Consider the following 13,628-nt stretch of genomic DNA (forward strand, 5'->3'; position numbering starts at 1 on the left):
AATTGATTGTGGATATTTATTGTACATAATATTCTGAAGATGTACAGATGACATTGTTAATATCGTCAGAGACGCTGGGTGCAGGTTGGGTCTAACCGGTCCTATTAGGAATGTAATATGGAAGGCCTACGTGCAGCAGTAGACATTCTAACACTGAAATGATGACAACGACGAATATTACATACGTTAAAACAATCTCGATTGATTAAATTAATATAAAAAGTTAATGTCCTTGGAAAATGAAATTAATTATTCAAATATCAAGGCAAGTGTAACAAAAGATTTCGCGTTTTTGAACTAAATTAATTATTTTTAACATTCATTACTCGAAATAGTATTTGAAACTAGTCAGACTTTCTTGATAATAGATACATAAGTAATCCGAATTAGAATTTTGCATAATTTACAGACAATTCCTTTCTTTGTGAATACTGCTGAAATTCTACAATTAAAGAGACTGGATCACTTTTGATTTATTTCCGATATTTTATCCGCTAATATATTCTTATTTTATTTTCTATACCATTGTTCTATAAAACAATTGTACATCGAAAAGAGAAAGCATAGCGGTGCACTTTGAACCAACTTGCTGGTCTTGCATAACAATCGATCTGCTAGAGAAAGAACACGCAAATTGCGTAATAGGATAATTTCGGATGAATAATGTCTTATGACTATTACTATTTGCCGTGTAATTGCGCTATCAAGCTTACTACGACGTTTTTGTAAAGCAATTATTTTTTATTGTATTATTCAATAAGGTGTTTTGTTTTCATTTACGCGTCTATCTTTTTTCCATTATAACAAAAATAACCAAAATGGCAAATGTATACATTGCGCGTGATGGAAAATTTTCCTTTAGATTTTTCATATTTACAGTGAAAATCTCCCGGAGTTCAAAAGTTTAAGTTAAAATTTTTCAAGTTTTCTTAACCTAATAATTTGAACAACATTCATTTTGTAATAAAGTATCCACGATTATCAAGAAAGTTACTTACAAAATCAATCAATAATATTAAATTCGCAACGTTTACATGCATTTATTTAGTAGAATCATATCATATTCATTTACCGTTCCAAATTATTTATGTGTAACTAATTCAAGACTTTATTTTTAGTTGTAATATAGACTTTTGATACAATATCACTACATTATTTTAACCGTAACGCCTTCACAACCGCACATAGGCTTCCTTTATAGAACCCCGATATCGATATGCCTATTATCAAATTGTCTCTAACTGTATTAAGGTTTGAATGGTATTCTTCGTTAGCTCTAGCCATAGCCACGGAGCCTTTAAAACACAGTTTAGTGCCTTTTTATAGGCAGCAGAAATGGGCTTTACAAAGGTTTCATATGGCATGTAGCAAAAAGGTTTTAGTAGCAATATTCAAAACTTAGAATACATTAAATCAATAAAAAATAATGTAAAACGGAAGCAATTATATTATTTATCATTCGGTGACTTTTGCGATAATATTAAACATAAAATTAATTAATTATTCTTATTGGTATCAAACACTTGTTATAGTATTTAACTATTTGGAATATACTTTGCAACCAACCAGTGCATTCAAGCGCTGGAAATTTGCATGTTGCTTTAAATTATTACAAAACTCAAAAGGTCACTGATTTTTGCAGCCGCTCACTACACTAAGACGAAAAGAAATTCTTAAACATGTTATTAAACAACAATTTAACGATATAACTTTATTTTTCCATCCTTTAATATAACATTCTCTAATGCTTCATTAATGTTTGCCGAAAAAAATTTCTTATATATAATTTATTATTATTAATAAGAAGAGGTATTATAAATATCGGCAAACCTTCGTTAATTCAGTCCATTCAGTTCTATTTTTTGCTGCGCACATCCATGTTGGATCCGCTATTTCCTAATGTCATCATTAATGTCCTATGGATACAACTCTTAATATTGTTGTCCATTCTCGTCTTCCCTCTCATCATATGGCCTGACCAGCTCCGCTTTAATTGTTTGTAAGTTGCATATAAATTTTTTAAAAGTTTTAATTCGTATTTTTTTCAATTTTGTTCGATGTTTTCTTTGTATTCTATTGCACTTCTCTCTATTTCGTTTTGACAATTTTCTATCTTGATAGCTAGTTATTCGGTAATTGATAGATAGTGATCTTTAAATCAAAGTGCTTTTGCAGAAATTCATAATTCAATGTCTCTTAACTTTAAAGTCATACTATTTTTAATAAAATTGCGGATGTGACTATTATGGATTATTGTCTTGTATTAATAACGAAATTAAATAATTTTTATAGGTTATTTATTGACAATAACTATTTTAATGAACTTCCAACCTTGGTTTGTGTTTGGAGAGAGGCACCACAATATCAAGGTGACGGTGTTGGAAAACAATGCTTGTGTATATATGAACAACTATGTATTAATGCGCTCGCTTCCGCGGCCTGTATGCACGCATAATACACTAGATGTTAACAAGATACTTATAATTACTAATTGTATTTAGTATAGATAACAAAGTTCATAATATTATATATTATTATTATATATTATTTGACAGATCACATTTATATAAATAATGTGATCTGTCAAAAATTATTAGGTTATCTGTGACTTTTTGTTAAATTTTCTACAATTCTTCCATTGCCAATTGTTCCATCGTAATTATCAATTAGTTTGTAAAAGATGAACAGCTTCATTTTAGATATCAAATATCTGAAAACACAAACAGTCTCTCACGTTGTATGTTGTATTGTTGTAGTCTAAACAATTATATTGCAATAGTATAATGACTTATTAATCTACGTACATGCACGTGTAATTGTTTCTGCATAAGAAACACGTTGTTACTTATTCCTGTGAGAAAACTTCGGAACGTTAGCATAGGTAATGAATTATTCTAGTGTAGTCAACACCGCGTGACGGAAGTCGGTCCGATAAAAACCATAACGAAAAGTGACCGTAGTGATAAACAATATTCATTGTTCGCGATGTTCACAGTTCACTGCCAACTCAATGTCATTTTACCAATAAACGTCCTTAAGAAAAAAAAGGGCAGTGTTTTTGAAGAAGGTTAATAGCTCTACTGTACATACTTTAAAAATAGTTTGAAACAATGCATAAAATTAAAAGCATTTGAAATCGATGAAAATCAAAAAAAATATAAATCGTGTTTTATTTAGCATGTACTTCATGCCACTTGAACCTTCATGTTTTATCTATTTTCTAACCGGCAGTTCTCGATCATCGCCAAAATAATCGACTTGTTGACAGACGACGGACTTCGAGAAATATCTGAAGTGCAACAGGACTATAACTTATGCGACGTGCCCTTGGGGAAAATTTTCATATTATTCTTACAGACAAAAAAGGTAAAAGAGTAATGTGAAGTAAGCTATTCGATTTAAATCACATCAGTCTTTTAAATTATTTAGTACAGAGAACCTCTCCAAACGACTAAGGTTCCATAACATTTTACGGCGAATTACAATAAGTGCCATCTAACGGCGCCATTGATAAGCTTTAATTGGTATACTAAATATAGTCTGTTTTATTAGTATTTGATGACTGTTCAATGTGATCACTTAATGAAGATTGAAAACGAACGGTACTAATTTAGAAATAAATAACAGTAAAGCTTTCACCTAAATAAAGTTTTAAAAAATCGATATTATTTTTACGAAAGAGTTTATTCAATTTTCGATTGACCTCATTAACAATAGAAATGGTTAGTTTTCTGTTTAAAAATTATGAATTCAATACCGACCAAGTCAGAAAATGGTTATCGTTCTGCCGAAAAATATAGCCACTGATTACTAATTTTACATTTAAATCATTCATAATTATAACAAATTATCATTAAATATTGCGCGTAGCAATTATTTCAAAACTTTAAAGCACGTTTAATTTAGTTCATGTGTCTGCACACACCCATAAACATACCCATTAAGTTTTTAAATTCAAAATTCCGTTCCCAATATTGGTATGGTATATCTCAATAGCAAGTGTACTTTGTAGAATACGATAATATTTGTATATCAGATTATTGGATTTTACCTTAAATGAGATGTGTCAAATACCGTCATCATCTTCATTTGAACTATAGTTGTTCACTGTTGGACATAGGCCTCCTTAGACGATTTATAAAACCGATTAAAAGTTTTCTAAACACCGTATAATCAATTAGTTAAAGTCAAAATTTAATTGAAATTAATACAAAATAAATTAAAACAATAAAAAGTGGTTAAGTTGAACAATTAAAATAATTTTGAATAATTAAAAAATAACATTTTATGTAACATAATTGAAGACATATATTTAAAAAAAATCCAGCGAGTATTCGAACTTTTACGTACTTAACCTTTCTCATTTTAAAATATTACAATTTTTATCTTAAATATATTAAATTATTAAATAAATTATTTATATTGTATCGTTATCGAATAAATGTAAAATAAATATTTTGCTACCGTTTTGCTTATATCGTACATTTACAATTTTAATGTCATTGTTTTTCCAAATCTTTTGTTACAATTGCTATTTCACAATATAACTTATTGCATTTTTGAGACGCTTTGCCCGATACGATCAATTGTATTTTTTATTTAATAGTGATGTTGGTAGTAAAAGAGATCGTATTTGTTTTATTACGTAAATCATTTATTTATGAATTGAATTTTTATTTTGATTTTTATCTATACAGGCCACTCAGAATTTTTTTCCAAAAAGTTATTATGTAAGCCACACCTGTTTAACTTATCTTGAAAATTCGATTATTTTAAAGTAAACGTATGCCAATTTTATTGTTTTTTTTTTTCGTTTTGAAACTTTTGTACATTTTCTTGCATCGATCTTTTTTTCTAATTTAATTTAAATCCCGATGAATAATTTATTTGACTTCAATTAGTTTTTATGAACAAAACGCCTTCTAGAGCAATTTTTTATCACTGCGCTTACCCCATAAGCTCAGTGCTCCCACGCACTCCACTAAAACGGACTTTCTAAACAACAACCAATATGGTTCACGGACCCTTCTGCTCCGTGAACTCTTGTGCGATGAAGCTGTAAAAGCCTTTGGGCTAGCTGCAACTACTAACTTCTTTCAAAACAATGCAATACACAAAAACCTATAAGATTTTTGGATCATCCTTCTAACGGCCCAGATTCAGCATGGTGTAGTGAATGTTTACCTTAATATAATATCTCTTCATATCGTTTGAAAAAGCTACTAAGGAAGTACATATTGCAGATAAAAAAATATGCTTTTAAAACTGTACATATCCTGGTTTATAGTACTTTAATAATGTATATCTTTTATAAATATGACAAGAAATTAACCTAAAGAGTTTTTTTTCCAAAACTCCGAGTATCCTACTTAGTTTATATTACGTTTTTGCATATCTGTACAAAAGGACATTTATATAGGTCGAACGTTCGCCTGTCCCGAATACGGGCTCAAAGTTGTTTTACCGGTAATACTTACGTAATAATTAAGACATCCAATGTCTGCAGCTGTTAACTGCACCGACTTATTTTTGTTAAGTAATGTCAGAATAAAAACCCGGTTGCGACGAATTTATTACACCTGTACCGCGTGGCAACGAGCATTTAAAAACAAAACGCCATGCTAAGTATGACGAAGCAATTTTCACTTTTTTAAGAAATATGTTTTATATTCCTTTAGACTTACCTTGCACTACGAACACATGTAAATATTTTTATACTATTGTAAATAAAAAAAATATTAATACACGTAAAAATATCTGACACCAATATTATTTTTGATGATAAAAACTGATTTCATAGAAATCAAGTGCGCATTAATTGGATCAAATTTCAGCAAGTTTGTAATCAAGGTCAACTTGTGAGAGTCATTTTCTCTAAATTTCTCGAAAGATTATTAAAAATGGACCTCGCTTGCATTAACAATTTAGAAATATGTTTTAAATATTTTTTATAAAATTGCGTTCAAAAGTTTTTTGAGTATAAATGTATAATGTTAGCGGTAAGTTCAGTTAATAACTTTTATTCTTCGGTGTTTTATGTAATCCTTTGTTATAATTATAGAAATGTTTGTGGATAATTTGAATTACATCTTTCTTTCAATCTACATCTTTGAATTACAAAATCTTTTAATAATATAGTGTAATGTACAACACGTGGTTTCTCTAATCCTATTTCCGGCACTAAGATAATCTTGAGAAAAACTCCATTAATATTACCCAAAATTTAAGAATTTAAATCACTACTAAATACAGTAAAAACTCTTTATTCTCGGGAGTAAATGTTCCATAAATTTGCTGCGAATACAGAAACCGTGAATACGGCATGGTAATCTATTAGGGATTATAGGAGATACGTTCCAAGGAAACAAAATAAAAAAGATATATATAAAATAACCAATTTAGTTGAAGATTTGAGCATTTTGATTAATTATCCTAAATTCATTTATTTAAAATAATTAACGTACTTAGTTTTATCATTTACATCAACAGAAATAAACTTCTCCAAAATTTTTAACTTTTTATCAATGAAATCTGAATAACAATGGCGTGCCGACTAATAAATTAGATGATATATCCATAATATTATTAATTATTTGAAACTAACACGCGAATCATATCAATCAATCAATCATATTGGGTAAAGATTTTTATCAATTATAAACTTATTAAAACACAATATATTGTTTATGGAATCGAGCGTACAGGCGACCAGACGTTAATTACATATGCTCGCATAACAAGCTGTGTAAATATGATGATGCAATGCAAACACATTTTCACTGTACGCGACTTGTAATTTTAATTTGTAGTCTTGTTTTTAAACATAAGCCTTAATAAATATTATAAATAAACTTAGAGCAAAGCTAGTTAGCAAGACTTTTCATTAAAGAGGCGACAACCAAAAAATCTTTTAAGATCAGAAACCTCTCTGGGGTGCCTCGACTTAGGCCGCAACTTAATACAATTTTAGTAGATTGGAATTCTTATGCGCTTCAGCTTGATTTAAAAGTTAATTAACAAAGATGACGACGCCATTCGACATCAAACAAAAGTCTGTCTCTAATTGTTTTATTTACGATAAGATCGTTGGTCCTTTAGACTGTGTCAACTTGCTGTTTTCATATCTCGCGTTTTATTCATTAATTGACAACCTTGATCCCCTAAACCCTCCTACTATTTATGATTTTATTACTTTTAGAAACTTCTGTCTCTCTATCTCTTACCATCCACTTTTTCTGTCACCACCATGTCTTCCAAGTTATTGTCAAAATAACGCCAAAATAACGCAACAAAGTTGCAAGCAAGTTGTAAACTGTGGCTGAGTGCTACATTTTTAGTACTGATATTTTTTTAGTTTACACACATATCGAAAATGTAGAATCATTAAAAAAAAGTTTTTCTGAACATACGATCCCAATTCAAATGTGAATTCTCTGAAACCAATGCATTTCATTTAAATCAAATTTTTTCCGTATTTTGTTCAAAGAATAATAATTATTATTTGAAATGTAAATTTATTTTAGAATTAAATTTTTGTTAATGAAATCAATGTTATTCTTTGATACATTTTGCGCTCACTTTTAAGTTCTTTTATTAAGCATCAAGGACAAATATTTATTTATTTCACATTTGTCAACCACTACATATAATTATAAAAATATTACATGTTTTGGAAATATTAAAGTCATTATGAGATTTATCTTTACCGAAAAATGAAATACGCCCTTTTTAGCGGCAAGTTATTCTTCGTGGAATGCGTTTGAATCCCAGAACGTTTGTGACTAATTCCCCAAAGTACTGTATTCTCTGTCCTTACGTAATAACTTTTAATCAACAGTTTCTACTTAAAATGTTTTATTAATATTTTAAGTGGTAATGTAACCGTTTTGGTTTCGTATTCGATTCTTTCCAAATTTGTTGAACAACCCTACATAAGCCCCTTCTCTTTTATGCCTATCGCGGTACAAATAACAGATAACGACTAAAACCACTTTTTAGTGAACTGGTTTAGAGTTGCTATGAACTTTCTGCTTCGTGAAATATTTTAAAATTAACTGATATATATTTTTATTAGTATTTTCAAATTATATTACCCTTTTATTTTATGTAGTATAACAACAAGTGTAAAACAATGTACTTAATTTTTTACCTTATATTATTAGTTTCTTACAGTAGAATTTATTGTGTACCTAAAACCCATATTGTTTAAAAAAAAATTGTTTCACCAAGTTAAACATTTTTGACTTACCGGAACTTCTATCTCTTACGTTCGAATCTATGATTCTTTTTTTGTAAATACAGTTTTCCTCCTACTCTTCGTCAGAGAACTTGCTATAAAATAGTTGGTGTCTGACCCGTCTTCTTACGCATCCGTAACCTACTCATTCAACCTTCTCGGAATCTTCAACAAGGGCCAGTCTAACGTCTTGGACCAGCTCCTGTTGATAACTTTTTGCTTCTTCCTAAAAGTCTAAGCTACCCTACTAACCGTGCTTAACATCTCTCCCTTGCTCAACATAAACATTGAAGTCGCATTGGTAAATAGGTGAAAAGTTATTGCTTTAAAGCAAAATGTAAATCAAAAACCAGATTTATACAATTAATACAATAGACTTTTTAGAATATTGTTTTTAATCGTAATGTCTGACGGTTTCTTATTTAACCTTACTCCCTCTCTAATGGGCGACAGGTACGCAGCTGAGCTGATAAAATAAGCAATAAAAACTCGCCGACACGAAATAACTCCACCTGCCAACGCACGATATGATAACGCGTTGACTTCGATTTGAAACAAGCGCAAGATTTTATAGTCGGGCGCTTTTATTAATATTTAAGACAGTATCTATCAAAATAATTATATTCATAAAATCTTGTAGAGAAAACCAGATTTCTTAGTTCGACAACCCTTGCTAACTAGCTAAAAAATCATTAACATTAACAACTTTTCTCGGCTAGAAAAAGGTGCTTTAATATATTTAATTAATGAAATAAAAAGTGTTACCAGAAATATTATTTTATAGTTATATATCATGAATGAATGTTAAACAGTTTTAAAAATCGTACGGATACGATTTCTTCTTTTTCAAGTAAGCATTTTTATAAAGTATAAGATTTTGCAACATTTAAAATAGTCACTTATAAATGCAGATTTACAAGAGCCATTTTATTACAACTAAGATATTAATTTATAAGGTGTGTTATTGTATATGTGATCATAAATAGAACATACATCGAGTTACTATAGCAGTCCAATAACTGAATATTAATTGAAAAAAATAAATATTCTTGATGGTCTTATATTAGAGGAATTACCCGCCATTATTTAAATTTGAGTATTAAAATAAAAACAAATGTTAAAATCGCTTATACGCCGCAGACAGAGCTCGTATATTACAAAGAACAGGTTTTACATCTATAACTTTGTTTCTGCATCAATTCCGGGAATCAAAACCCGAAATTGTTACTAAATATCATTAAGAAATCACTTCGTCGAAGTATTTTAAAAATATTCACTTCTATTTTTAAAAGATATACTTTTTTTGTTTTGAAGAGTAACATCTATGAATTAAATAATTTGTCGGTCATTTAGCAATCAAAATGTCAAGGCCATTTAATTAACAATTTATGAGAGGTGCGATAACAACTATTTTATTTAAATAATTCACGAATATTTCTCTATAGAAAATTATAAAATCGATAAAAAATTTATGAAATTAGACTAAAAGAATCTCCTTAAACATCAGATAAGATGGTTCTATTATAAAAGAATTGAAATGTCACCATGTTCACCATATCTACTATTTGTTAACCAATAACAGGAACGCGCTATACGGCTTGTCATAGAAAACTAAACAGGTCTAGATACAGACAATTATAGGTGTGACAGAAACGCGATAAGATTCTATTGTTGAGGGCCATGGGAAAGTCATGACCTAACAGAGCTGAGAATAGTTCGTCATACGCAGTACATCACTCAACCACTAGTAATCATAACAGTAACCTGATCAGTTCCAAGTTCTCAGGTCAAAAGAGCTTCGAGAATTAAATCTGAGGATGTTTAAAGAACTTAAGTTACGCGATACGCCATTTTATCTTCAGAAAAATTCTCTAATGGGTAATAAGTATAATTTCTTTTTATTTTATTACATCAACAATAACTCGTTATTTTTATTACGATGAAATTACGAAATGAAGCTATTACATAAAAATACATGCATATGTAATAATAATATTTTTTTTAGTTAAAAAGGTAATGGTAGTCGCCACAATTTATAAACATTTACTATTTTTAAATATTGTTTTTAAAATATTAGTTGTGTATATTAATCTCTTTTACTCTGGGCTATGCATGTCTTGATATTAAGAAACTATCAAACATACATTTAACAACAAGAACGAATAAATCATATTTTTTTCACATCCTAGTGCAGTTTTTTTAATTGCACGAAAGATTTCGATCAAGTCGCCGTCATTATGGCAAATGTTAATATGCCATCGCAAAATTGACTATTGCATGAGTCATTAGTATTCTGTAAAACTTCAATTAGGTGTCTTATAATTCGTTATAACGTAGTCTTTAATCGAACATGTATCTGTTTTGGTGGAAGGAAAATGGGAACGAATTTGTTTATTATACTAGTTAATATAACAGATTCTGCGGATTACTTTTGATTATCTGAAATATTTTTTCATAAAAAACGATGTTTTACTTTAGTCACATTTGCAAACTGTTCAAAAATATTTAGATTTAAAATGGATATATCAGAATATATTAGGTCAGGCGACATTATTAAGGTCGTCATATGGCGCTGGTTGCAGTCCGCTTCCTACCGGTCTTTTCGGAAATCTATACTAAAGGCCTATGTCTATCATGGGACGTCCTGCGGCTGAAATAATGACGGCGATGTTTCTTGGTGCATTTAGAGAAATGTTTCGCATTTTTTATAAACTTTTAATTTATAACTTTTATAATTTTATGTATTTACTAAATTACCACCTTCATTAAATTGCATATATAATTAGTGCGTTAATAATGATAGATAACGTAAAGTATTTATAGTCGTCAGCCTTGTTCATAATTATTCTTTGGTGACGGCTGAATTATGGCACTCATTACATAAATTATTATTAGGAAAGAGGTTTTTGTTACCTTGCCGTTATAGTAATGGTTTGTATATACCGTATAAGGTCATCTTTGTAAAGTATTATTTAGTAAGTAAGTACAAATTTATTCTTTAATTTGTTTTTAAAGAAAGTAATTGTAAATATATTGGAATTCAAATCCAGATATATATTGTATAACTAGCACTATATAACAGTGTATAACAACTCAGAATATATTGTAAAACTGGTTTTAATACACTTATCATCATCTCTAAAGTAAATCTCTTAATAAATAACACCGACCTATCACTGAAAACCCTGTTTGTCAAGCCTTAACAACAGTTAGGTTTGTGTTACCGCTTGTACAGTTAAACACTTGGCAGTCGAGTGCTGAGTTCCGTTCGCAGCGGACGTAGTCGGCGCGGTGGCCTTCATTTGACCTTTAACTTTTTAAATATTTTAACAATTAACCTCACGCCTTACGAACAGCCTTACAACATCGCACTGTTGTTCATGCGCGGCTGGCTGAAAATAACTCGTGCAGCTGACTTACTAATATCTTATGTATATTATGTGTTATCATTTTGTGATTACGTTATTAATTTTGCACAGATTATATACGTTGACGTAGACGTATGTTTGGTAATATAGTGTCATTATGCAGTATAGATAAAATTAAATTTTTCCGGTTTGCAGTTGCGCTTCGCTTGGAAAGGTATTTTTTGTTGATGATGTTTTGATTTCATTGTTTGACATTAATTGGTTGTCTTGGTAAATTAGATTTACTTAAGAAAACATTTTAGATTGATCAGCTTAAAGAAATGTTCGATTAACGCCCGTATTAAAGCATTCCATATTCTTTGCGGACTTACAAATCTTGTTTTCTTTTATTACAGTTTATACCAATGAGCTACAATGCAGACAACGCGAGAGTCAAGTCGACAAAAGCGGAGCATCAAAAGACGCAACTCTAGAAAGAAATCTTTATCTCCATCAGACTTAAAATGCGCCCGAGGGGACATGAAAGTAGACAGCAAACTGTGCGGCAAAAGATCTCTATCGGAGGGCTCAGTGAAAGTAAAACATAGGAGAAGTAATATTCAAAGGACTTTAACCCATCCGCTCTCATACATGGATGACGTTGATGATGTCAGTATTGAAGTGTTTAGTGGGGCTAAAGTTGAAAGGCCACCTGAAAGCGACGAATCCAACTTGCCGCCTACCAGCAGTGACAGAGATACGGAGGACGATGTGAGGGTCAAAGACGCGGGGAGAACAATGTCTCAGCGACCACGATGGGACTCTGGAAGTGAGATGGACTCTCTGATATCAATTGCTGTACGAAAAGCATCGGCACGCCGACGTCGAACGCCCACAAATCCTGGTGAGTTCTTTAGTTTACTTATAGAAATAACCTTGTATATTTGCATTCAATGCCTTACCAATCTGCTATAACCGATACTGGACGAAAATTTTATGAAAACTATATGTGCGCTAAATATATATTTTTCTCTTCAGGTAAAAATTTCATATATTAATTATTAATTTATAATACTTTGACTTTTTATATTTTTGAACCAATATAGTACAATGTAAAAACATTTTAAACACATGTTTATGAAACAAAAAAATTGACATTTATCTTATAGTTGAACTAGAAAACATTAACTGATTTATGATTTAGAGCAAAAACATCAATATTTGACATTAACCGCTTGGTTCTATGCACGTTAGATAAAACGATAGATATATCTATGTTTTATCATAAATCATTAGCTACTTTAAAAACACATGAATAAATGATATATTGGTCGGTGTAAATGTGGAATAATAAGAACAAAGTTGTATCCTGTTATTTTCTTACGCTTATGTTACCACAATGTTAAAATGGTTTAAGTATAATAACAATAATATCATTACCGTCTTTTAAAACGTACGACCAAAAATTTTAATGGTTTATAATTAAGCTGTAGTAATTAGACGTAATCTTTAGCAAATGCGTACTTGAAATAAAAGTATTGTATGATAAATTTACTTTACTGCCTTTTAAATTTTAAAACATTATTGTAATGGTGCAAAATTAATAAAAATTCAGTCACATGTCAGGTTTAATATGATTATCGTTGTTCGAGGAAATAGATATTGCGAGAATATTTTTACTAGTTTTTATGACGTGTAAAAAATAATCCATTGAAATTAAATGTGCATGAATTCAACTTGCTATATGAAGGTTACGGATTTAAGATTTTATTTTATGTAATATAATACGAGACGTCTGTTTTATTATAGCAGGTATTTAAGGAGAGGTTACATTCATTCGTACGATATACAGATTAAATACGTTTTACTGAAAGACAAAATATAAACTTATAGGTTAATAATATTTAGTTAATTTTTTGTCTTAGAGTGGTTCTGTAAGATAGCGTGAATTATTTGCTTATCCAATGTTACACAAATGCAAATTGTTTGTGCGTTGTTTTGGGTTTAATAAATAAATTATACCTACGCCTACTCTCAACTGGAAC

General features: G+C 30.0%; 1 protein-coding gene across 2 annotated transcripts in view; it reads left to right on the forward strand.

Annotated features, from left to right (window-relative positions):
- btsz (bitesize) overlaps window positions 1–13,628 on the forward strand; it is a 78,194-nt gene that overhangs the window by 13,398 nt on the left and 51,168 nt on the right. The window contains exons 1-2 of one of the 2 annotated variants that reach the window (XM_068775252.1): window positions 11,523–11,818; window positions 12,000–12,487. In XM_068775252.1, coding sequence (XP_068631353.1) covers window positions 12,019–12,487 — 469 coding nt within the window. In that variant the 5' untranslated portion in view covers window positions 11,523–11,818; window positions 12,000–12,018. Of the gene's footprint in view, window positions 1–11,522; window positions 11,819–11,999; window positions 12,488–13,628 lie in introns of those variants that run through there. The other variant, XM_068775251.1, reaches the window with a different exon arrangement.

This window comes from Battus philenor, unplaced genomic scaffold (genome assembly GCF_028537555.1).
Source record: "Battus philenor isolate CCGP_79_NKW_IND1 unplaced genomic scaffold, ilBatPhil1.0.hap1 SCAF_8, whole genome shotgun sequence".
NCBI lineage: Eukaryota > Metazoa > Arthropoda > Insecta > Lepidoptera > Papilionidae > Battus > Battus philenor.